Source organism: Oncorhynchus kisutch, linkage group LG30, assembly GCF_002021735.2.
Source record: "Oncorhynchus kisutch isolate 150728-3 linkage group LG30, Okis_V2, whole genome shotgun sequence".
Taxonomy (NCBI): Eukaryota; Metazoa; Chordata; class Actinopteri; order Salmoniformes; family Salmonidae; genus Oncorhynchus; species Oncorhynchus kisutch.
Genome location: NC_034203.2, coordinates 842,203 through 869,012, shown reverse-complemented (window position 1 = coordinate 869,012; position 26,810 = coordinate 842,203). Strand labels below are relative to the sequence as shown.

Here is a 26,810-nt window from a genome sequence, read left to right as displayed (position 1 = left end):
AGGTGACGCTTGCCATTCTGCCTGAATTGCCTGCTGCTCTTCACTGACCTCGTAGTCACCAGACCTGAGCCCTAGGACCATGACTTAGGACTACCTGGCCTGATGACTCCTTGCTGTCCCCAGTCCACCTGGCCATGCTGCTCCTCCAGTTTCAACTGTTCTAGCTGTGGCTATGGAACTCTGACCTGTTCAACGGACGTGCTACCTGTCCCAGACCTGCTGTTTTCAACTCTCTAGAGACAGCAGCAGCGGTAGAGAGACTCTGAATGATCGGCTATGAAAAGCCAACTGACATTTACCTGTTGCACCCTCGACAACCACTGTGATTATTATTATTTGACCCTTGCTGGTCATCTATGAACATTTGAACATCTTGGCCATGTTCTGTTATAATCTCCACCCGGCACAGCCAGAAGAGGACTGGCCACCCCTCATAGCCTGGTTCCTCTCTAGGTTTCTTCCTAGGTTTTGGCCTTTCTAGGGAGTTTTTCCTAGCCACTGTGCTTCTACACCTGCATTGCTTGCTGTTTGGGGTTTTAGGCTGGGTTTCTGTACAGCACTTTGACATCAGCTGATGTACGAAGGGCTTTATAAATACATTTGATTCAGGTCAAATATATACATTTTGGTTTCATCAGACCAGAGACCAGAGAATCTCTACGTGCCTTTTGGCAAACTCCAAGCGAGCTGTCGTGTCTTTTACTGAAGAGTGGCTTCAGTCTGGCCACTCTACCATAATGGCCTGATTTGGTGGAGGGCTGCAGAGATGGTTGTGTTTCTGGAAGGTTCTCCCATCTCCACGGAGGAGCTCTAGAGCTCTGTCAGAGTGACCACTGGGTTCTTGGTCACCTCCTTGACCAAGACCCTTCTCCCTCGAATGCCCATTTTGGCCGGGCGGCCAGCTCTAGGTAGAGTCTTGGTGATTCCAAACTTCTTCCATTTAAGAATGATGGAGGCCACTGTGTTCTTGGGACCCTCAATGCTGCAGACATTTTTTGGTACCCTTCCCCAGATCTGTGCCTCAACACAATCATGTCTCGGAGCTCTACGGACAATTCCTTTGACCTCATGGCTTGGTTTTTGATCTGAGATGCACTGTCAACTGTGGGACCTTATATAGCCAAGTGTGTGTCTTTTCCAAATCATGTCTAATCAATTGAATTTACCACAGGTGGACTTCAATCAGGTTGTAGAAACATCTCAAGGATGATCAATGGAAACAGGATGCACCAGAGCTAAATTTCAAGTCTCATAGCAAAAAGTCTCAAGACTTATGTAAATAAGGTATCACTGTTTTCTGTAATGGGTGCGATTTACTGTTTACCCATTTACTGTTCATAGACTACAGCTCAGCATTCAACACCATAGTACCCTCCAAGCTCATCATCAAGCTGGAGGCCCTGGGTCTCAATCCCGCCCTGTGCAATTGGGTCCTGGACTATCTGGACGGGCCGCTCCCAGGTGGTGAAGGTAGGAAACAATGTTTTCGCTGACCCTCAACACTAGGGCCCCACAAGGGTGCGTGCTCAGCCCCCTCCTGTACTCTCTGTTCATCCACGACTGCGTGGCCATGCACGCCTCCAACTCCATCATTAAGTTTGCAGACGACACAATGGTAGTGGGCTTGATTACCAACGACGAGACGGCCTACAGGGAGGAGGTGAGGGCACTTGGAGTGTGGTGTCAGGAAAACAACCTCTCACTCAACATAAATAAAACAAAGCAGATGATCATGGACTTCAGGAAACATCAGAGGGAGCACCCCCCTATCGACATTGACGGGACAGCAGTGGAGAAGGTGGAAAGTTTTAAGTTCCTCGGCATACACATCACAGACCAACTGAAATGGTCCACTCACACAGACAGTGTGGCGAAGAAGGCGCCTCTTCAACTACAGGAGGCGGAAGAAATGTTGCTTGTCACACAAAACCCTGACAAACCTTTACAGATGCACAATCGAGAGCATCCTGTCGGGCTGTATCACAAGTCGAGGTGTTTTGTGTGTGGATAGTCAATTTAATGTGTTCGTTGTGTTTTTTGTTTACGGATCATGGTACACATTTGTAAGCTATGCTCTTAGATTATTGACAATATTATTGTAAAATGATATCTCCATGCGGTCAGGACTTAGACACAAAAATAGGGAAGTAGTAACCCACACTACCATCGTGCGTCACACAATCTGCAATTCTCATACCACACAGACGTCTGTCTATTTATGTTCCAAAATGTTGTCTATGATTGAGGTTGCTCTAAAGTTCAATAAGGTGAAGCCCTTGTAACGGAATAACCGGATTTTAACGCAATGGCGTGTAAGAGTGGTGGGTTTAAAACTAAAAGTGGGAGCACCAATGGCAGCACCAGCAGAGTTTGTACAAATTAAACAGATTGAAAATGTATATATTTGTTTCTGTTAATTCAAACTTTATGAATTACAATCTGTGTGGGGTTTACAATCTTAGTAGTTGCCAGAAATAAATGTCTGTTTTGCTGCATGTGTAGCAGTGTGGAAAAGGCTGCTGTGGAGTTTGTGTAAGAATTAGAATGGGTTTCATGTTTGAAATGGAATTGGTCCTAATTGAGTTGATTGCTAACTGCTGTGTCTAACAGTTGTGCTGCACCCTTTAAAAAGGGGTGTTCTCTCAGCACCACAGGGCCCGGTTTCCCAAAACCATCGTTACTAAAGTTGTATTTGAAAATCAGAAAAACTAAGTGCATTGTTAGCTGCTTTTTCGCCCTTCCATGTCCCTCAATACACAAAAGATACAGTGGGGAGAACAAGTATTTGATACACTGCCTATTTTGCAGGTTTTCCTACTTACAAAGCATGTAGAGGTCAGTAATTTTTTATCATAGGTACACTTCAACTGTGAGAGACGGAATCTAAAACAAAATTCCAGAAAATCACACTATGATTTTTAAGTAAATAATTTGCATTTTATTGCCTGACATAAGTATTTGATCACCTACCAACCAGTAAGAATTCCGGTTCTCACAGACCTGTTAGTTTTTCTTTAAGAAGCCCTCCTGTTCTCCACTCATTACCTGTATTAACTGCACCTGTTTGACCTCGTTACCTGTATAAAAGACACCTGTCCACACACTCAATCAAACAGACCCCAACCTCTCCGCAATGGCCAAGACCAGGGACCTGTGTAAGGACATCAGGGATAAAACTGTCGACCTGCACAAGGCTGGGATGGGCTACAGAACAATAGGCAAGCAGCTTGGTGAGAAGGCAACAACTGTTGGCACAATTATTCGAAAATGGAAGAAGTTCAAGATGACGGTCATGCTTCCCATGCTTGTTCAATGACCCATAAACAATTAATGAACATGCACCTGTAGAACGTTCATTAAGACACTAACAGCTTACAGAAGGTAGGCAATTAAGGTCACAGTTACGAAAACTTAGGACACTAAAGAGGTCTTTCTACTGTCTCTGAAAAACACAAAGAAAGATGCCCAGGGTCCCCGCTCATCTGCGTGAACGTGCCTTAGGCATGCTGCAAGGAGGCATGACGACTGCAGATGTGGCCAGGGCAATAAATTGCAATGTCCGTACTGTGAGACGCCTAAGGCAGCGCTACAGGGAGACAGGACGGAGAGCTGATTGTCCTCACAGTGGCAGTCCACGTGTAACAACACCTGCACAGGATCGGTACATTTGAACATCACCTACGGGACAGGTACAAGATGAAGACAACAACTGCACGAGTTACACCAGGAACGCACAATCCTTTCATTAGTGCTCAGACTGTCCGCAATAGGCTGAGAGAGGCTGGACTGAGGGCTTGTAGGCCCTCACCAGACATCACCGGCAACAACGTTGCCTATGGGCACAAACCCACTGTTGCTGGACCAGACAGGACTGGCAAAAAGTGCTCTTCACTGATGAGTCTCAGTTTGTTCTCGCCAGGGGTGATGGTCTGATTCGCGTTGATCGTCGAAGGAATGAGCGTTACACCGAGGAGGAGGGTCTGTCATGGTCTGGGGCGGTATGTCACAGCATCATCGGACTGAGCTTGTTGTCATTGCAGGCAATCTCAATGCTGTGCGTTACAGGGAAGACTTTACCTACCTCATCCCCATACTGTTTACCTCATTACCTACCTCATCCCCATACTGTTTATATTTATTTACTTTTCTGCTCTTTTGCACACCAGTATCTCTACCTGTACATGACCATCTGATCATTTATCACTCCAGTGTTAATCTGCAAAATTTTAATTATTCGCCTACCTCCTCATGCCTTTTGCACACAATGTATATAGACTCTCTTTTTCTTCTTTTTTTTCTACTGTGTTATTGACTTGTTAATTGTTTACTCCATGTGTAACTCTGTGTTGTTGTCTGTTCACTGGCCACATCTTGGCCAGGTCGCAGTTGTAAATGAGAACTTGTTCTCAACTAGCCTACCTGGTTAAATAAAGGTGAAATAAAAATATACAAAAATCTTGACCCTCAAGCATGACAATGCAACCAGCCATACTGCTAGTTCTGTGTGTGATTTCCTGCAAGACAGGGATGTCAGTGTTCTGCCATGGCCAGCGAAGAGCCCGGATCTCAATCCCATTGAGCACGTCTGGGACCTGTTGTATTGTATCAGAGGGTGAGGGCTAGGGCCATTTCCTAGAAATGTACGGGAACTAGCAGGTGCCTTGGTGGAAGACTGGGGTAACATCTCACAGCAAGAACTGGCAAATCTGGTGCAGTCCATGAGGAGGAGATGCACTGCAATACTTAGTATCTGGTGGGGCCACCAGCTGTATTGACTGTTACTTTTTGACCCCCCCCCCCACACAAAGGGACACATTATTCAATTCCTGTTAGTCACATGTCTGTGGAACTTGTTTAGTTTATGTCTCAGTTATTGAATCTTATGTTCATACAAATATTTACACATGTTAAGATTGCTGTAAATAAACTAATTTGACAGTGAGAGGACGTTCAGTAGGTCTAAGGTCAGCTACAAAAAGGTCTGTCAAAGCTATTTTAATTGGTGTCAGATTAAGGAAAAACCACTCCCACTGTTAGACCTGGGAGAATCCTCACTAAGCCTACATGGGTGCTTCACACATTCCCTAATCTCCTGGGGTGTTTTCAGGGAGGTGAAACATTCCGGGGTGAGTTTCCCAGAAGATTTATAGCGTTAAACTATTCGTTTTACAAGTCCATTGTAGGCGATGGTTGTAAAATGATCTTGGTGTTATGAAGCTTTCGGGAAAACTTGCACAGAAATGAAATTAATAGAGGCAACACGATTCCCTATTCTATATGACAGATATTCCCATATCTGTTCTACACATATCTATGTTACATTTCTATGTGAACATTTATTGACGTTGCATCCCTTTGAACAGGCCCCAGTGCTCATACCACCAAGTATTGACGTTTATCAACACAATGTCAGTTGGTTCAAACACATTTTCCTTATCAGTCCAGTCGTCATAACTCATGAAGCGGCCATGGTCTCCACACACCCGTAACACCGGTTCAGTCATAGATAAAGAGGATTCCATAGAGATCTCCTATACCAAACGTTTCATTAAGATACACCTGAATTCTCTTGATGTACAACAGAAAATAAAAAAGATTAACCTGCATATTCAAGATTCATTTTTTTATGTTATTGTGTATATATTTTTCTCCATTAGAAATATCACTATCTTCTGAAAGGAAGAACTTCCAACTAGTGTAATAATTATAATTTCACCCATAAATCTTTGAAGTACACTATTTACATACACTGAGTGTAAAAAAACATTAAGGACCATTTCCTGGAATGACCAGGTGAATCAAATAAAATCCAATGTTAGGTGTAGACCTTACTGTGAAATGCTTACTTACCAGCCCATAACCAACAATGCAGTTAAATATTTTCTTGACTCTATTTATTTAATTAAGTAAAAAATTCAATAAGGAACACAATAAAATAATATTAACAAGGCTATATACAGAGGGGTACTGGCATCGAGTCAACGTGCAGGGGTACAGGTTAGTCGAGGTAATTTGTACATGTAGGTAGGGGTAAAGTGAATACGCATAGATAATAAACAGCGAGTAGCAGCAGTGTAAAAACAAGGGGGGGTCAATGTAAATTGTCTGGGTGGCCATTTGATTAATTGTTAAGCACTTGTATAGCTTGGGGGTGGAAGCTGTTAAGGAGCCTTTTGGACTTGTCGTGCGGTAGCACAGAGACTTGGGTGACTGTTTTTGACCATTTTTGGGGCCTTCCTCTGACACCGTCTAGTATATAGGTCCAAGATGGCAGGAAGCTTAGACCCAGTGATGTACTGGGCCGTACGCACTACCCTCTGTAGCGCCTTATGGTCAGATGCCGAGGCAGTGATACAACTGGTCAGGATGCTCTCGATGGTGCAGCTATATAACTTTTTTGGGGCCCCAGTGTTGAGGATCAGCGTGGCAGATGTGTTGCTGCCTACCCTTACCACCTAGGGACGTCCCGTCAGGAAGTCTAGGATCCAGTTGCAATCCAGGTAAAAGCGATGATCCCTTATTGATGTCACTTGTTAAATCCACTTCAATCCGTGTAGATGAAGGGGAGAGACAGGTTAAAGAAGGATTTTTAAACCTTGAGATATGGATTGTGTATGTGTGCCATTCAGATGGTGAATGGGCAGGACAAAATATTTAAGTGCCTTTGAACAGGGTATTGTAGTAGGTGGCAGCCGCACCGGTTTGTGTGTCGAGAACTGCAGCGCTGCAGGGTCTTTCCACGCTCAACAGTCTCCCGTGTGTATCAAGAATGGTCCACCACCCAAAGGACATCCAGTCAACTTGACACAACTGTGAGAAGCATTGGAGTCAACATGGGCCAGCATCCCTGTGGAATGCTTTCGACACCTTGTAGTCCATGCCCCAATGAATCGAGGCTTGGGGTGGGATGCAACTCAATATTAGGAAGGTGTTCCTAATGTTTTGTATACTCAGTGTATATAATGCAGAGACCATTTCAAAGAAAATCTGAAACAATGTTAAAATAAATGTTCAATAGATACAAAGGTTCTAATTCTATTTATATTTTTAACAACCTTACTTACTCGGTCTCATCTTACAAACTATTAATTGCAAACAATTTTCCTTTTTGTTTTGTCTGAAAAACAACCGATGATTACAGTGTCCAGCCCAAAGGCTGTCTTCAAACATCTTGTTTTTCTCCCATTGTAATTATAAATTTTTAAAAAAAACAACAGAAACGAGAAAGAAAATCTGTGAAAAATACTCAAGCTGTGATATTCTGATTTAAATTATAAAAGCATTTTTAAAGGAAGCAAACTACTCTGATCTCCCTTTTATTTATTTCACCTTTATTTAACCAGGTAGGCTAGTTGAGAACAAGTTCTCATTTCCAACTGCGACCTGGCCAAGATAAAGCGTAGCAATTCGATACATACAACAGAGTTACACATGGAATAAACAAAACATACAGTCAATAATACAGTAGAACAAAAGAAAACAAAAAGTCTATATACAGTGAGTGCAAATGAGGTAAGTTAAGGAAATAAATAGGCCATGGTGGCGAAGTAATTACAATATAGCAATTAAACACTGGAATGGTAGATCGGCAGAAGATGAATATGCAGGTAGAGATACTGGGGTGCAAAGGAGCAAAATGAATAAATAAATAAATACCAGTATGAGGTAGGTAGATAGATGGGCTGTTTACAGATAGGCTAAACTGCTCTGACAGCTGGTGCTTAAAGCTAGTGAGGGAGATGTGAGTCTCCAGCTTCAGAGATTTTTGCAATTCGTTCCAGTCAAGGGCAGCAGAGAACTGGAAGGGAAGATGACCAAAGGAGGAATTGGCTTTGGGGGTGACCAGTGAGATATACCTGCTGGAGCGCGTGCTATGAGTGGGTGCTGCTATGGTGACCAGTGAGCTGAGATAAGGCGGGGCTTTACCTAGCAGAGACTTGTAGATAACCTGTAGCCAGTGGGTTTGGCGACTAGTATGAAGCGAGGGCCAACCAACGAGAGCGTACAGGTCGCAATGGCGGGTAGTGTATGGGGCTTTGGTGATAAAACGGATGGCACTGTGATAGACTGCATCCAGTTTGTTGAGTAGAGTTTTGGAGGCTATTTTATAGATGACATCACCGAAGTCGAGGATCGGTAGGATGGTCAGTTTTACAAGGGTATGTTTGGCAGCATGAGTGAAGGATGCTTTGTTGCGATATAGGAAGCCGATTCTAGATTTAATTTTGGATTGGAGATGCTTAATGTGAGTCTGGAAGGAGAGTTTACAGTCTAACCAGACACCCAGGTATTTGTAGTTGTTCACGTATTCTAAGTCAGAGCCGTCCAGAGTAGTGCGAGCAGGTGCGGGCAGCAATCGATTGAAAAGCATGCATTTAGTTTTACTTGCGTTTAAGAGCAGTTGGAGGCCACGGAAGGAGAGTTGTAATGGCATTGAAGCTCGTCTGGAGGTTAGTTAACACAGTGTCCAAGGAGGGGCCAGAAGTATACAGAATGGTGTCGTCTGCGTAGAGGTGGATCAGAGAATCACCAGCAGCAAGAGCAACATCATTGAAGTATACAGAAAAGAGAGTCGGCCCGAGAATTGAACTCTGTGGTACACCCATAGACTGTCACAGGTCCGGACAACAGGCCCTCCGATTTGACACACTGAACTCTATCAGAGAAGTAGTTGATAAACCAGGCGAGGCAATCATTTGAGAAACCAAGGCTGTCGAGTCTGCCAATAAGAATGTTGTGATTGACAGAGTCGAAAGCCTTGAACATTTGCATTGAACATGAGATTAAACTGCACCAGGGTTAGAGTCAGGAACGAGAGACTAGATAGAAGACATAGCACCTGTCCCAAAACAACACCTAGCCCCTAACCCCTAGGCAAGATCTCAGAAGACTGGATGGTGGAACAAATGTGGCTACTACCATATTGATTAAACCTATCAATTTCTTTCAGATCTACATGAAGTGCGGTGGGGTTAGGGGTTGTTTTTGAACAGGGCCAAGCTATTAGAGACACGCCCAGTTTGAAAACAAGCTCTAAGTTCTTACAGGGGTTGTTTTTGGACCTGGTTAGGGAGGTTTGAGAGGGGGACGAAGAGGGGTGAAAACAAACAAAGTACAGCCCAGCCAGCCTCCCCTCTCTGAACAGCAACTGTTTAAATACTCCCGGACAATTTCAAGCTTTCACATGATCCTTTACACCCTTTTCAGACTGTGGGCCTCTCCATCTATCGTCACTGGCCCACTGTAGCTACATATCGTTCTATCTAAAGATGAACAGAACAAAAAGAGTGCTGGCGGTGTTGATGATGACGATGAAGGTGTAAGAGAGAGTGAAGAACAGCGCTGTGGGGAAGTGTGGCTAGGTCATCCTGTCCCATCCTGACTGTGTGGCTGTGTATGTGGTCTGGTGGAGCTTAGTTTAGTTTAGCAGCACTAGCACCATGGCTATACAACAGTCCCACTAGGAGAGTTACTGTCATGTAGTAATATGTTGTTTATCTGTTAAAATAAACACATTTTAATTGTTAGTAAATGTATTGCATTCTGTAAATTGATTAATCATTGAACATCTTTGCCATTCAATGAAAATCCTGAAGATGCATTTGTGCAAACCATATCCTTACATGTCGAGTAAGACAAGCATGAGCATAATTTATGGGGTGATCACATCTGAGCTAAAGCAAAGTATTACTTACTGAAATTATCACACTCTAGGATAAATAAAGCATGGAAAATGTAGAAGACATTAAATAATACATTTTCTTTCATTCACACCAACTAACATACAGTTGAAGTCGGAAGTTTACATATACTTAGGTTGGAGTCATTAAAAGTCGTTTTTCAACCACTCCACAAATGTATTATTAACAAACTATAGTATTGGCAAGTCGGTTAGGACATCTACATTGTGCATGACACAAGTCATTTTTCCAACAATTGTTTACAGACAGATTATTTAACTTATAATTCACTGTATCACAATTACAGTGGGCCAGAAGTTAACATACACTAAGTTGACTGTGCCTTTAAAAGGCTTGGAAAATTCCAGAAAATGATGTCATGGCTCTAGAAGCTTCTGATAGGCTATTGAGTCAATTGGAAGTGTTCCTGTGGATGTATTTCAAGGCCTACCTTCAATCTCAGTGCCTCTTTGCTCAACATCATGGGAAAATCAAAATAAATTAGAAAAAAACTCCACAAGTCTGGTTCATCCTTGGGAGCATTTTCAAAACTTCTGAAAGTACCACGTTCATCTGTATAAACAATAGGACGCAAGTATTAACATCATGGGACCACGCAGCCGTCATACCGCTCAGGAAGGAGACCAACAGCAAAGGCCCTTGTGAAGATGCTGGAGGAAACAGGTACAAAAGTATCTATATCCACAGTAAAATGTGGCCCTATGTCAGGCTATATCGACATAGCCTGAAAGGCCACTCAGCAAGGAAGAAGCCACTGCTCCAAAACCACCATAAAAAAAGCCAGACTACGGTTTGCAACTGCAAATGGGGACAAAGATTGTACTTCTTGGAGAAATGTCCTATGTTCTGATGAAACAAAAATATAACTGTTTGGCCATAATGACCATCGTTATGTTTGGAGGAAAGGGGGTAGGCTTGCAAGCCAAAGAACACCATCCCAACCATGAAGCATGGGGGTGGCAGCATCATGTTGAGGGATGCTTTGCTGCAGGAGGGACTGGTGCACTTCACAAAATAGATGGCATCATGAGGACAAACATTTCTGTGGATATATTGAGATAACATCTCAAGACAACTTAAACTTAAAGCTTGGTCGCAAATGGGTCATCCAAATGGACAACGACACCAAGCATACTTCCATAGTTGTGGCAAAATGGCTTAATGACAAGAAAGTCAAAGTATTGGAGTGGCCATAACAAAGCCTTGACCCCAATCCTATAGAAAATTTGTGGGCAGAACTGAAAAAGCGTTGTGCGTGTACAAACCTGACTCAGTTACACCAGCTCTGTCAGGAGGAATGGGCCAAAATTCACCCAACGTATTGTGGGAAGCTTGTGGGAGGCTACCCAAAACATTTGACCCAAGTTAAACAATTTAAAGGCAATGCTACCAAATACTAATTGAGTGTCTGTAAACTTCTGACCCACTGGGAATGTGATGAAAGAAATAAAAGCTGAAATAAATAATATATTCTCTCAACTATTATTCTGACATTTCACATTCTTAAAACTTCTTCGGGATAGGGGGCAGCATTTTCACTTTTGGATAAATAGCGTGCCCAAATTCAACTGCCTGCTACTTATCCCCAGAATATAAGATATGCATATTATTATTAGATTTGGATAGAAAACACTCTGAAGTATCTAAAACTGTTTGAATCATGTCTGTGAGTATAACAGAACTTATGTAGCAGGCAAAACACAGAGGACAAACCATTCAGATATTTTTTTTGCGGTGTCTGTCTTTTCAATGAATTTTCATTGGGAAACCAGATTTTTAAGGGAATTGTTTGCAGTTCCTACCGCTTCCACTGGATGTCACCAGTCTTTAGAAATTGGTTGAGGTTTTTCCTTTGTGTAATGAAGAAGTACGGCCATGAGAGTCACTTGAATGAGAGTCACTTGAAGTGGACTGTTTGAGAGAGGCGCATGACCAGAAAAGTTGCGTCAGTTTGTTTTCTTTTTGTATTGAACACAGATCATCCTGTCTTCAATTTGATCCATTATTAATGTTTAAAAATACCTAAAGTTGTATTACAAAAGTAGTTTGAAATGTTTTGGCAAAGTTTACAGGTAACTTTTGAGATATTTTGTAGTGACATGGCGCAAGTTGGAAGCTGTGTTTTTCAAACGCACCAAATAAATTGACATTTTGGATATATATTGACGGAATTAATCTAACAAAAGGACCATTTGTGATGTTTATGGGACATATTGGAGTGCCAACAAAAGAAGCTCGTTAAAGGTAAGGCATGAATTATATTTTTATTTCTGCGTTTTGTGTTGTGCCTGCAGGGTTGAAATATGCTTCTATCTTTGTTTACTTTTGTGCTATCATCAGATAATAGCATCTTATGCTTTCGCCCAAAAAACTTTTTGAAAACTGACATGTTGGCTGGATTCACGGGTGTAGCTTTAATTTGGCATCTTACATGTGTGATTTAATGAAAGTTAGATTTTTATAGTATTTTATTTGAATTTGGCGCTCTGCATTTTCCCTGGCTAAAACCTATCCCAGAGAGGTTTTAAAATAAAGTGGTGATCTTAACTAACCTAAGACAGGGAATTTTTACTTGTATTAAATGTCAGGAATTGTGAAAACCTGAGTTTAAATGTAGTTGTCTAAGGTGTATGTAAAAACTTTAACTGTAACTCTTGTGATTGCCATATCAACAGAGTTGACTGGGATTTGTTAGTGTAGCTCATACTGTTTTTACTGTCTACTGTTTTTTGTTTGTATAAAATACAAAACATACATACATAAAAACATTCATATTTGATAAGGTACGTACATACATAAGGTACATACTAGTTGAAGGTGTCCCCTGGGGGTCAGTGGGAGGCGAAGGGGAAGTACTCTCGGGTGAACATGAACATGTTGCTCGGTTTTCGTAGTAACAGGAACTGCAAAATATCAGCCATCATGGCGTGGGGCTCCGGGTGCTGCCGCAGGTATGAGGCCTGCTCCGCCTTCAACTACTCCTGTCAGGTCATGTTGGAAACTTGGGGGTTAGTGGTTTAAGAGTAAGGGGCTAGGGTGAGAGTAGGTGGTAATGGGTAGAGTGTAGGGAAAGACTAATATGTCACCTTTCTGTCCAGGAACTAGTACATCTGCATGTCCTCCTCCCACACCAGACACTTCTTCAAGTGAACACCTCCACTCCCACCGTCTGCTGTCTGCACCCCAGCTCCTTCTGACTACAGATAGACCGCACATAAACCACACAGCATACACTTAAACAACTGACATACACATGCAACCACACACAGACACACTCACATTTGTGGAGGTTGAGATGTGTGTGTCCTGGTCAAAGGATCTAGAAGGTTATGTTTCCAGGACATTCTTCCTAAAAGGGAGCAGGTGAGAACCCTCACACACTAACCCCTCCAGAGAGGACAGAGGGTAAGACACAGTCTGCCTCAGTCTGGCTTCTCACCCCCCCACCCCCCCGCCCTGCCCCCCTCCCCACACACACACATACACACAGTCTTATTCACTTTATTTTCACCCTTCGCCATAAGTTCCTAATAACACAAAAAAATAGCATGCCAGATGTTTTAAACAGTCATGTTTGTGTCAGTTTATGGCATCTGGCTTTACAGTGTCGGGGCAAAAGCTGTTGTCTAACTAAGCTATCGGTTAGCAATATGCCTCGTCAGTTTGCTGGTGTAAACACTGATTTGTGTCATTACAGTGGTTGTAGGCTTTATTATCATTATAAGCAGTCCCTTATGATGAAGAGTTCAAGCAAAGTTTTAAAATGTATCTTATTACAGTGTAGGACACACACACACACACTTCTGTCTAATTTCCAATCAGTTATACTGCTTTTCCCGCCCACGTTTGTGTTTCTCAATATGTCTTCTCTCAAATGATGTGCAGATGCACTTGATATGACAGGTGAAATATCACTAGTTGTTAATGAACACAGTACAGCGGCCTAAAAGTCGAGTCAAGGCAAGCATGAAAGTGTCGACTTTCCATATTCTGCCGGGGGCATCCAGGGATGGAATGTTATTACTAGACTAGAAATTAGTCTAGATTTTGAAATTACTGTTCATACACTTTTAGAACCTAAAATAACCTGAACTCGTAGAACCTCCTATCTACAACCTAAATGGGTTATTCGGCTGTCCCCTTAGGAGAACCCTTTGAAGATCCATTTTGGGTTCCATGTAGAATGGCACTGGGGGGGGGGGGGCTGCTGTTTTACTGGCTCCTAAACAATTGTGCTATTTTGTGTGTTTTTTTCCCCCGCATTGTTTGTAACGTATTTTGTACATAATGTTGATGCTAATGTCTATGACCAAAAATAATTTCTGGATATCAGAACAGCGATTACTCACCCCGAACTGGATGAAGATTTTTTCTTTAATGAGTCTGACGCAAAGGATATAATGGGGCTCCCGGACAAGGCCCAAATCCCCATCATTCGCTTGAAGAAAAGAAGGAGATATAGAGGGCGCAGATCAGGTTGCCTTGTGGGAATTAGTCGGCGAGTGGGTAACCCGCCTCTACCATCCGTTCTACTGGCCAATGCGCAATCGCTGGAGAATAAACTGGATGTGCTCCGTTCGAGACTATCCTACCAACGGGACATTAAAACTGTAATATCTCATGCTTCACCGAGTCGTGGCTGAATGACAACATGGATAATATACAGTTGGCTGGGTTTTCCGTGCATCGCAGGAAGGAACAGCTACGTCTGGTAAGACGAGGGGTGGGGGTGTGTGTCTATTTGTCAATAATAGCTGGTGCTCAATATCTAATATTAAGGTAGGTTTGAGGTATTGCTTGCCTGAGTACCTCATGATAAAATGTAGACCACACTATCTACCAAGAGAGTTTATCTATATTTTTCATAGCCATCTATTTACCACCACAAACTGACGCTGACACCAAGACTGCACTCAAGCTGTATAAGGTCAAACAAGAAAATGCTCATCCAGAAGCAGTGCTCCTAGTGGCCTGGGACTTTAATGCAGGCAAACTAAAATCCTTTTGATCTAATTTCTACCATCATGTAATAGGATTTATGTCACATGTACAACCAGAGGGGAAAAAAACTCTAGACCACCTTTACTCCACACAGAGATGCATACCAAGCTCTTCCTCGCCCTCCATTTGGCAAATCTGACCATAATTCTATCCTCCTGAATCCTGCTTACAAGCTAAAACTACAGCAGGAGTACCAGTGACTCTCTCACTGGTGTCCGCATCAGATTATGCTACACTACAGGACTGTTTGCACTCTGTAGCCGATGTGAGCAAGACCTTTAAACAGGTCAACATTCACAAGGCCGTGGGGCCAGATGGATTACCAGGACGTGTACTCAAAGCCTGCGTGGACCAACTGGAAAGTGTCTTCACTGACATTTTGAACCTCTCCCTGTCCAAGTCTGTCCTACATGTTTCAAGCAGACCACCATAGTCCCTGTGCCAAAGAAAGGAAAGGTAGCCTGGCTAAATGACTACCGACCTGTAGCACTCACGTCCGTAGCCATGAAGTGCTTTGAAAGGCTGGTCATGACTCACATCAACCTCATCATCCCGGAAACCCTAGACCCACTCCAATTTGCATACCACCCAACAGATCCACAGATGACGCAATCTCAATCGCACTCCACATTGCCCTTTCCCACCTGGACAAAAGGAACACCTATGTGATCATGCTGTTCATTGACTACAGCTCAGCGTCCAACACCATAGTGCCCACAAAGCTCATTACCAAGCTAAGGACCCTGAGACTATACACCTCCCTGTGCAACTGGATCCTGGACTTCCCAACGGGCAGCCCCCCAGGTGGTAAGGGTAGGCAATAACACATCGCTGATCCTCAATAAGGGGGCCCCTCAGGGGTCCATGCTTAGTCCTCTCCTGTACTCCTTGTTCACCCACGACTGTGTGGACAAGCACGACTCCAACACCCTTATTAAGTTTGCTGACAACACAATAGTGGTAGGCCTGATCACCGACAATGATGAGACAGCCTATAGGGAGGAGGTCAGTGAACTGACAGTGTGGTGCCAGGACAACAACCTCTCCCTCAGCGTGAGCAAGACAAAGGAGATGATCGGGGACGACAGGAAAAGGAGGCCAGAACATGCCCCCATTCACATCGATGGGGCTGTAGTAAAGCAGGTCGAGAGTTTCAAGTTCCTTGGTGTCCATATCACCAACAAACTATCATGGTCCAAACACACAAAGAAAGTTGTGAAGATGGCAAGACAACACCTTTTCCCCCATAGGAGTCCCCAGATCCTCAAAGTTTCTACAGCTGCACCATCGAGAGCATCCTGACCGGTTGTATCACCACCTGGTATGGCAACTGCTTGGCATCTGACTGTAAGGCACTACAGAGGGTAGTGCGTACAGCCCAGTACAACACTGGTGCCAAGCGTTTTGCCATCCAGGACCTATATATTCGGCGGTGTCAGAGGAAGATCCAAAAAATAATGGTCAAAGACTCCAGTCACCCAAGTCATAGGCTGTTTTCTCTGCTACCGCAAGGCAAGCGCTACCAGAGCACCTTAACAACTTCTACCCCCAAGCCATAATACCGCTGTACAATTAATCAAATGGCCACCCGGACTATTTGCATTGTCCCCCCACCCTTTAAAAAAAACTGCTGTTACTCACTGTTATTATCTATGCATAGTCATTTACAAATTACCTCGACTAATCTGTACCCCTGCCGCACATTGACTCGGTAGCGGTCCTGTATATAACCTCTTTTCTTTTTTAAAAACTTTAGATCATTTAGTTAACATTTGATAAAATCTTAACTGTTGGTTAAGGGCTTGTAAGTAAGCATTTCATGGTAAGGTCTACACCCGTTGTATTCAGCATAAGTAAGGTTGTATTTGGCACAGGGTAGCCTAGTGGTTAGGGCGTTGGACTAGTAACCGGAAGGTTGCAAGTTCAAACCCCCGAGCTGACACGGTACAAATCTGTTGTTCTGCCCCTGAACAGGCAGTTAAGCCACTGTTCCTAGGCTGTCATTGAAAATAAGAATTTGTTCTTAACTGACTTGCCTAGTTAAATAAAGGTAAATACATTTTTTTTAAAGTGACATATATTTGAGGGTTCTACATGGAACCAAACATAGTTCTGTGTGTACAGCTGAATAACCCTTTTGGAACCCTTTTTTCTAAGAGTGTAAACCCTATCTATCTACATTACAACATTTGAAACGTTTTCAAAACTTAATGCCAACACATGTCATAACGGTTTTGGACCATGCATACAAGGCAAATGTTGCGTTGTCTTGTCTTCAATTCATCTGATTGAGTCATAAGCAATCTTCATATGATAGTATGCCTGACACTGTGTCACTCTTGAACAGTGGGTGTTATGCAGAGTAAAAAAATACAATCACACTTTGAGCTGTTTTTAACTTGGCGCCATTTGTTTTGAGTGTATCACCTTACTTATCTTCTCCAGTGTCAACCCTACTTACCAAGCCAACGTTTGACAAGTAGAGACAGACTACAGTCTACATGAATATAATATATAATAACATACTGTATATGATTAGGATTTAAGCAATAGAACAATAAGTTTCTACCCCCACCCATGTTGCAGCCTTATGTTACAGTGTTGGTTTTCATCCTTCCCTCTAATCAGGGACCGATTCAGCCCCCTCGACACCAGGTTAGTGGACTCGCTAGCCAAGGTGAGTGGACCATCTCCTCAATCAATTACAGTAATATTAGGAAATGGTAACCACAAAATTACGCCATGGTGCCTGGAGTAACAACCTAAGTAAATTTGTGCAGTATAGGCCTTCACTCCTAAGAGGAGGGAAGAGGATAATTATGTGTGTGGTGAGTGTGTGTGTGTATATGTGTGGGTGCCCTCAGCAAAAATCATAATGCATAATGCATATGCTTAATCTACAGTCAAGAAGTCTAAAACACATTGTCACATTGGAGATTTCAAAGCGAAATCTCTGAACCAAAATCGAAATATAAGTACACCACGGAACAATTTACTGTAAATCGGTATGTGAACAAACGTGTCTTGAAAGCGTTCATAGGGCAGAAGACAATTCTGCTGAGAATAGAAAAAGTAATTTCCTATGACTCATCCATTGTATACAGGACAGGTACATTCACAATTTCATAAATGACTAATATCCCTGAGAAGTTTTAAAAAGTCTGAGAAGTTAAAAAAAGTCTTTATGCATGCTGCAGGTTTGCACTGGCAAGAGGGGCAAAACACCCAAATTAATACTATAGAATATCACTCTGTTTTGCATACTGATTTCACGCACGTCACTTGTGGTTCAACTAAATTCTTCAAAAGCCTCTGCAGAACAACAGACTGTTACCAGACAGTTCCCTAAAGCAACTTAGCGATAAGGAAGCGACCAACAAGCATTTTGAATTCAAGCGCCTGATTGACATCTCACTCACAATAGCAGAGAACGACAGTAAGTCAAATTGTCTGAAAAGCTGGTCTCATGTAGTGTTCTATACATAACGCCATGTATTACTATAATGTAAGCACTTAATGGTGTTGTAGTATTTCTGTCTGACTTTGTTTCTTTACATCATGCTCAGAAATAGATTAGTCACAGACAGGATGTGTGTTTGATATTTAGATACTTCACCGTCCTTCACTTATTTCTAAATGATGTGCAATCAAAATGATCAAAACGCTAAGCGAGGACATTTCTAAATGTCATGACATTGTTTTGTGATATTTCCGTCAGATTGACTGCAAAGTGATAAGAAATGGTAAAACAAGGAGGATGTGTTCTTGCCTAACAATGTGCAATGATATGCAAGTCTAGAGAAAATATAGAATTTGTGAAGCATTGACTATCTACAAGCAGGAGACTGTGAGAAATGGAGCATACATTACTATATAGGCCTGCCAATATTACACAATGACTTATGTTGAATAGCTGTGCATTATTTTCCTGACTATGTTGTTTTGCTCTTCCTTCTCTTTTCAGATGCCAATTATAGGTGACTTGGTGACTTCACCAATGGCTTCAGAGGTAAACAACTTATATATTTGTTACTACTGTGTAAAAGATTGTTTGTGTTATATTTGTATGAAAAATCATTTTTTTTTACATCAAATTTGTATTATTTAAATTCATAACTGTTTCAAGTGATCAATTACATACATTTTTTTTTGTCGCTCTTATGAAATAAAATATTGGAGACCCCTGGTCTATACTGTGTTTTCAGCTCGTATCATTTACTTGCACAATTGGTCCACATGTCCAACAAGCTACAGTATGCTTTCCTGTCTCATTCACAGGTGTATGACTATGACTCCAGCTTCACCCCCACGGCTGGTGAGGACGATCTGGAAGACTTTATGTGCGACAAATCTCCCGTCAGGGCATTCCGAGGCCAGTACGAACCGCCTCTCTACTGGACCATCATCATCCTGGGTGGCCTGGGCAACCTGACCGTGGTTTGGATCTACCTGCACTTCCGCCAGCGTCTCAAGACCATGACCGATGTCTACCTGTTGAACCTAGCTGTGGCTGACCTCTTCTTCCTGGGCACTCTGCCCCTCTGGGCCGTGGAGGCCACCCAGGGATGGAACTTCAGCTCGGGTCTCTGCAAGGTCACCTCGGCCCTCTACAAGATCAACTTCTTCAGCAGCATGCTGCTGCTCACCTGCATCAGCGTTGATCGCTACGTGGTCATCGTCCAGACCACCATGGCCCAGAACTCCAAGAGACAGCGCCTGAGCTGCAGCAAGTTGGTGTGCGCCTGCGTCTGGCTACTGGCCGTGGCTTTGGCCCTGCCTGAGTTCATGTTCGCCAACGTCAAGAAGCTGGAGGGCCGGGGCTACTGCACCATGGTCTACTGGAGTAACCAGGACAACCGCACCAAGATCATGGTCCTGGGGCTTCAGATCTGCATGGGCTTCTGCCTGCCCCTGCTGGTCATGGTGTTCTGCTACACCGGCATCATCCGCACCCTGCTCAAAACCCGCAGCTTCCAGAAACACAAGGCGTTGCGCGTGATCCTGGTGGTGGTGGCTGTGTTTGTCCTCTCCCAGTTGCCGTACAACAGCGTGCTGGTGATGGAGGCCACCCAGGCGGCCAACAGCACTGAGACAGACTGCAGTGCGGCAAAGCGGTTCAATGTGGTCGGCCAGGTGCTGAAGAGCCTGGCCTACACGCACGCCTGCCTCAATCCCTTCCTGTATGTGTTTGTGGGCGTACGATTCCGCAGAGACATCCTCAAGCTTCTCCGCATCTACCACTGCTGGCCGGCCAAGGGGAAACTCCGCAAGATCCAGGGAGGCCCCGGGCGCTCCTCAGTTATGTCCGACACGGACACCACACAAGCACTCTCGCTTTGAAGGCACGGTCATAGTACAACCTTTCACTTGCGACCAGAAGTCCCTCATAATAATTGAGGTCTGTACAAACTTGTTTGCATACATGCTCTCTATTCCATGATGCAGAGGTTGTAATGTTTTTTCCCCCCCGGTTGCCCACTCTTGCATTAGACTTTTATCTTCTTTGGTTATCCGACCATTGCTGAGGCTGAGACAGTGACATGGGGAAGGAAGAGGTCCCTTTCTGAGAGCTGGGGGAATGTCGACAAAGACCTCTTGGGTACATTGCTAGAAGCGTTGGTTATGATGAGACTCTTCTTTGGCTGGTCCAAAGACCTTCTCATTTTTCCTAGTGACTTCTCAATTTTGCTGGATGGACATTCACAGTCTGGTTGGGGGTTTGTGTTTCACGATGCCAGGGATTGGAAAGAGCTAACCATGACAACAGTGGTCCTGTACTGGTCTAATGCATTTGCAGTGGTCTATAATGTTCTGCCAATTCAGCCATGTTGTTATTATAATTTTTTTTTGCATTTGTTTAGAAAGCAGAGAGATGGGAAAGAGAAGACACCTCTTTTCTTTGCAATGATGGATTTTGTGACAGCATGGGCAGCGCCATTGTGGACTATCTCCATTTTAAAGTTTATTAGCAGTTTGTAAGCAAATGGAAAAGTTCCATACCATCCCCTACTGTGCTGGATTGTGTATAGTCTGAAAACGTGTAAAGCTCTGCCGCTTTTTTGGGAAGTGTACCCTCTATCCATCTCTATGTTATGGATATTATTTGTATCAATTTCTTTGTCAGGAGCATATCAATAAACTTATAAATTCGTTGAAATACTTTCTAAGTAGGAAATACCATATTTGTGATGTGTATGTTTAGCATTCACAGTGAGAGTGAAATTGTCATAAACAAAAAGTTGTATAAAATGCCTATGATGTTCACAATGACAATTCTCAACATAATCATTGTAAATATACCCATTTCTTTAAAACAATTTAGGTCACTGTTATTGTGTCTCAAATGTGCATTAAGAAATAAACATCTACAGTCCCTCACAAATGCACAAATACATGGAGTCATGCACAGACACAATTCCCACCAACAGATTGTTTTGTTGCTGTCAAAAAGTATCACACAACTCTTATCTGTTTGCAAAGCATAACGGCCCATACAGGGCTACACAGCAGAAGGGGCTGGTGCTGGAGGCATACTCATGTGGTAGTTCATTGACTCCATCTAGTGGCCAAATAGGGAAGCAGCAGCCTGGTTTCCCAACAGACTTGTCTAATGTATGCGCAAACTTTTCCCTCCCCAGGATTTATTTCCTATGAGATGAAGAAAAACACACGTTGCTCAAAATGAGTCAATAAGTCATAGCTTGATTGAGCCAAATGTCTTTTGGATAATTGATCAAATTATCAAAATGATTTCATACCCAAAACTGTGCTTGGTTTTCCATCTAAAGGAGTGACCTATCAACAATCAATCCCATTCTCTCAGCCTGCTGTACTTTTGTACACAAGGGGGGCACTCCAAAGCTTCCAAGTACTAAGACAGACAAAGATTAGAAGGTCAAGATTTCCATAGATACAGTATCTCCAAATATGTCACCCCTTTAATTAATTCATAAAGGAGGATGATTCAGAGACTATAGTACAATATTAATATCTGCATGTAAATCAGAAACATGCAGAAAAATTCTCCAGACTATACAATGGCTTCTTAAAGTCCAAATCTAAAAATACACTATACTTAAAGAACAAATGGGAATGGGAGGGTAACATGGTCATTTTTGTGGAGTGGGAAACCTTGCGCCAATCACAATGGAAATCAACAAGCTCATTGACTGAGGGAATTTGGAAGGAAAACATTATGCGGTTCTTTATCACTCCTCTGCAGAAAAGACATCAGTGTTATAGAACGGAGTGTTGGAGCAACAATTACCACATATTTTGTGAATGCCTTAATCTTGTAATAACAACCCCCTGTTCAACTGTTAATAGTTACTGAAAAAGGGGGGACATTTTTTAAATCATCGGGATATACCGAATTATTAAGACCTTTGATCTTTTTGACTCACTGAGTGTTTTAACTTTTGTTTTTCAACTTTTATTCTGCTCTTTAACTTTATACTTTTCATTGTTGACCTCTTGCGTATTCCCACTTAATTATGGTGGCAACTATGTACATCCTATGAATGGACTTGTCTGTGTGGCATGGCCTTGAGGGTTGCGTTGCATGATTAGACTTCTAGTCACCTTGTCCGGTGAGAGATTTACACGGTTATCAAAACATCAAGCCAGGGTAAGCCTACACGAAACACAGCCCTTATTTGAAGTGTTTCTAAAATTTACTATGGGAAAAATGAATGGAGGAAAAATGATTGGAACCATTTCCCTGTTTGAACGCTAAGTTTTATGGGTATTATGACACCTCCACTGTGGGGCCCTATTGGAATCTATTTCTTAATGCCATTTAGAAAGTATTGGCATGTATTTACAATTACTTCAAATACATATTGTTGGAAGTATTTGAAAGATAGTATTTTCAAATAAATATTTGAATTATTTGGATGTATTCTAAAATAGTTGTGAATGTACTCATTAGATTAATTTGAAATAACAAACTACTTAACATGTAAAGGCCTCATTTTGCTTTTTAATAAAAAAGTATGGCTTATACTTTACATTGGTGTCTCATGAAAGAGAACAAGAAGCCATTTTCCATTTAAAAAACATCAGGGTTTCAAAAATCTTGTCAGACATTGAGCAGTGATGTAGTCTGATCAAATAAAATTGTATTTGTCACATAATTCGTAAACAACAGGCACGGCAAGAGGTACTGGAGCGCCAAGTCTATGTCCAAGAGGCTCCTAAACAGCTTCTACCCCCAAGCCATAAGACTGTTGAACATCTAATCAAATGACTACCCAGACTACTTGCATTGCCCCCCACTCTACCCACATGTATATATTACCTCAATTACCTTGACTAACCAGTGCCACCGCACATTGACTCTGTACCGGTACCCCCTGTATATAGCCTTGCTATTATTATTTTACTGCTAATCTTTAATTATTTGTTACTTTCTTTTTTGGGGGGGTATTTTCCTTAAACTGCATTGTTGGTTAAGGGCTCGCAAGTAAGCATTTCACTGTAAGGTCCTGTTACACTGTAAGGTCCTGATATACCTGTTGTATTCGGCGCATGTGACAAAATTTGATTTGATTTATTTGGACTAACAGTGAAATGCTTACAGGTCCTTCCCAACAATGCAGAGAGAAAGAAAATAGAGAAATAATAGAAAAGTCAAACGAGTAATAATAAAAGTAATAATAGATACACAATGAGACAGATAACTCTGCTATATACAGTGCCTTGCGAAAGTATTCGGCCCCCTTGAACTTTGCGACCTTTTGCCACATTTCAGGCTTCAAACATAAAGATATAAAACTGTATTTATTTGTGAAGAATCAACAACAAGTGGGACACAATCATGAAGTGGAACGACATTTATTGGATATTTCAAACTTTTTTAACAAATCAAAAACTGAAAAATTGGGCGTGCAAAATTATTTTGCCCCTTTACTTTCAGTGCAGCAAACTCTCTCCAGAAGTTCAGTGAGGATCTCTGAATGATCCAATGTTGACCTAAATGACTAATGATGATAAATACAATCCACCTGTGTGTAATCAAGTCTCCGTATAAATGCACCTGCACTGTGATAGTCTCAGAGGTCCGTTAAAAGCGCAGAGAGCATCATCATTCAAGGGGGCCGAATACTTTCGCAAGGCACTGTACAAGGGGTACCAGTACTGAGTCGTTGTGCAGGGGTATGAGGTAATTGAGGTAGATATGTGGGGCAAAAAAAGTATTTAGTCAGCCACCAATTGTGCAAGTTCTCCCACATAGAAGCATCCAGGGTCAATGCCCTGCTCAATGGCACGTTGACAAATCTACCACCAGGCCAAAAAACGCAAACCCGAACCCTCCAAGATTCCCCCACAGTTCCCCAATAGCTGTCCCTCTACCATTTGAGACCCCTCCCACACCCATCCCCAAGAAAGAACAAACACTTAGCTTCCTAGTACATATGGTATTTAAAACGTTTTATTGAATGAGTTTGAGGATTACCGTCAAAATGACTTGTTAATGGAGAAAATAGACATCGATGACAGGTGCATGGGCCCCCAGGGCTCATGGGCTCCTCCCTCCTTGCGGGGGTGTCCGGTACGCCAGTGACCTATATACCACTATTTCATACAAAATAAAAATCACCACCGATCCCACTACTTGACCCTAACTGATCCTACACCATGTCGACAGTCTGGGAGGACAGGACTCTTTCATTCAACACACCTTGTAACTCTTCTGCAGTAAAACCCTCATAAACCCATGTACTTCTCTGCAGCTTCCAATTCAACATCTATTTTCTGTGATTTACGTTCCATTTCTGCATTAGAGTTGATAACAATGTCAATGAATGGTAAGAAGCCAACCTTTTTTGAAGCACAAATTTGTATATCACTCTGTTTTGCCCTAGGCATACTACTCACTCTTGACCAATCATCCTTCCACTCTCTTCACTGCCTTAGCATACGACACCTCATGCAGATGTACTACTACAACATCTACTCTAACCCTGGTAACCTCAACCGGTCTCTCTCGCACCGGGCACTTCTGATCCCAAGCAACATGGGCACCCCCACAATTTAGTTTTTTCCCACTGATCATTCCATTGTTCATGGCCAAAAGTTTTGAGAATGACAAAAATATACATTTTCACAAAGTCTGCTACCTCAGTTTGTATGATGGCAATTTGCATATACTCCAAAATGTTATGAAGAGTGATCAGATGAATTGCAATTAATTGCAAAGTCCCTCTTTGCCATGCAAATGAACTGAATCCCCCAAAAACATTTCCACTGCCGGACCAGCTGACATCATGTCAGTGATTCTCTCGTTAACACAGGTGTGAGTGTTGACGAGGACAAAGGCTGGAGAACACTCTGTCATGCTGATTGAGTTCGAATAACAGACTGGAAGCTTCAAAAGGAGGGTGGTGCTTGGAACCATTGTTCTTCCTCTGTAAACCATGGTTAACCTGCAATGAAACACGTGCCGTCATCATTGCGTTGCACAAACAGGGCTTCACAGGCAAGGATATTGCTGCCAGTAAGATCGCACCTAAATCAACCATTTATCGGATCATCAAGAACTTCAAGAAGAGCGGTTCAATTGTTGTGAAGAAGGCTTCAGGGCGCCCAAGAAAGTCCAGCAAGCGCCAAGACCATCTCCTAAAGGTGATTCAGCTGCAGGATCGGGGCACCACCAGTACAGAGCTTGCTCAGGAATGGCAGCAGGCAGGTGTGAGTGCATCTGCACACAGTGAGGCAAAGACTTTTGGAGGATGGCCTGGTGTCAAGAAGGGCAGCAAAGAAGCCACTTCTCTCCAGGAAAAACATCAGGGACAGACTGATATTCTGCAAAAGGTACAGGGATTGGACTGCTGAGGACTGGGGTAAAGTCATTTTCTCTGATGAATCCCCTTTCCGATTGTTTGGGGCATCTGGAAAAAAGCTTGTCTGGAGAAGACAAGGTGAGCGCTACCATCAGTCCTGTGTCATGCCAACAGTAAAGCATTCTGAGACCATTCATGTGTGGGGTTGCTTCTCAGCCAAGGGAGTGGGCTCACTCACAATTTTGCCTAAGAACACAGCCATGAATAAAGAACGGTACCAACACATCCTCCGAGAGCAACTTCTCCCAACCATCCAGGAACAATTTGGTGACGAACAATGCATTTTCCACCATGATGGAGCACCTTGCCATAAGGCAAAAGTGATAACTAAGTGGCTCGGGGAACAAACATCGATAGATATTTTGGGTCCATGGCTAGGAAACTCTCCAGACCTTAATCCCAACTTGTGTTCCATCCTCAAGAGGCGGGTAGACAAACACAAACTCCAAGCATTGATTATGCAAGAATGGGCTAACATCACTCAGGATGTGGCCCAGAAGTTAATTGACAGCATTCCAGGGCGGATTGCAGAGGTCTTGAAAAAGAAGGGTCAACACTGCAAATATTGACTCTTTGCATCAACTTCATGTAATTGTCAATAAAAGCCTTTGACACTTATGAAATGCTTATAATTATACTTCAGTATTCCATAGCAACATCTGACAAAAATATCTAGACACTGATGCAGCAAACTTTGTGGAATTTAATATTTGTGTCATTCTCAAAACTTTTGGCCATGACTGTACACTTTCCTTGCCCTCTTGCTCACACCTTGGAATCTCCCTCCTTCACACTATTGCAACATGACCATAAGCCTGGCATCTGAAAGAAATGAGTGGGATCGGCACAAAAGCTCTCACTGGATAACCAACGTATCCTAACATGGTTTTATTAGGTAAAGACTGCTTCAAAACGCAAATGGACAATGTCTTCTATTTCACAAAGCTCGCCACCAGTTCTGCGTCGCACCAAACAGTGGGTGTCACAGACACAGGGAATTTAACGCCACTAATTTCAAAGGCGTCCTGCTACGGAGAGCAACGCAGGAGTCACAGGTCTTGTCCCTAGTTGCGTGATGCAATGCACCCCCTCCCTCTGGACAGAACACAGAAAATTAAGTCCACTTCGAACTACCTTCACCAATTTAACAGTACACAACATATTTTCTACCCAGCCTATAACTACATATGGATCAGCCAAAAGGCAGGTATCAACTTTCTCCAAAAATGTCACTCCCACTTGGCCCGGGGCAAGGGTTGGAGGT

General features: G+C 42.7%; 1 protein-coding gene across 1 annotated transcript; it reads left to right on the top strand.

Annotated features, from left to right (window-relative positions):
* The first annotated feature begins 18,017 nt into the window (after window positions 1–18,017).
* On the top strand, window positions 18,018–21,084 carry ccr9a (chemokine (C-C motif) receptor 9a). The gene is made up of 3 exons (XM_020466888.2): window positions 18,018–18,138; window positions 18,667–18,711; window positions 18,981–21,084. The coding sequence occupies exons 2-3, from the start codon at window positions 18,667–18,669 to the stop codon at window positions 20,040–20,042; spliced, it is 1,107 nt and encodes a 368-aa protein (XP_020322477.1). The 5' UTR covers window positions 18,018–18,138; the 3' UTR covers window positions 20,043–21,084.
* The last annotated feature ends 5,726 nt before the right edge of the window (window positions 21,085–26,810 follow it).

Coding starts and splice junctions, on each gene's coding strand:
- ccr9a (XM_020466888.2), top strand. CDS start 18,667: ATGCCAATTATAGGTGACTTGGTGACTTCACCAATGGCTTCAGAG. Junction 18,712..18,980: donor CTTCACCAATGGCTTCAGAG/GTAAACAACTTA, acceptor TCTCATTCACAG/GTGTATGACTATGACTCCAG.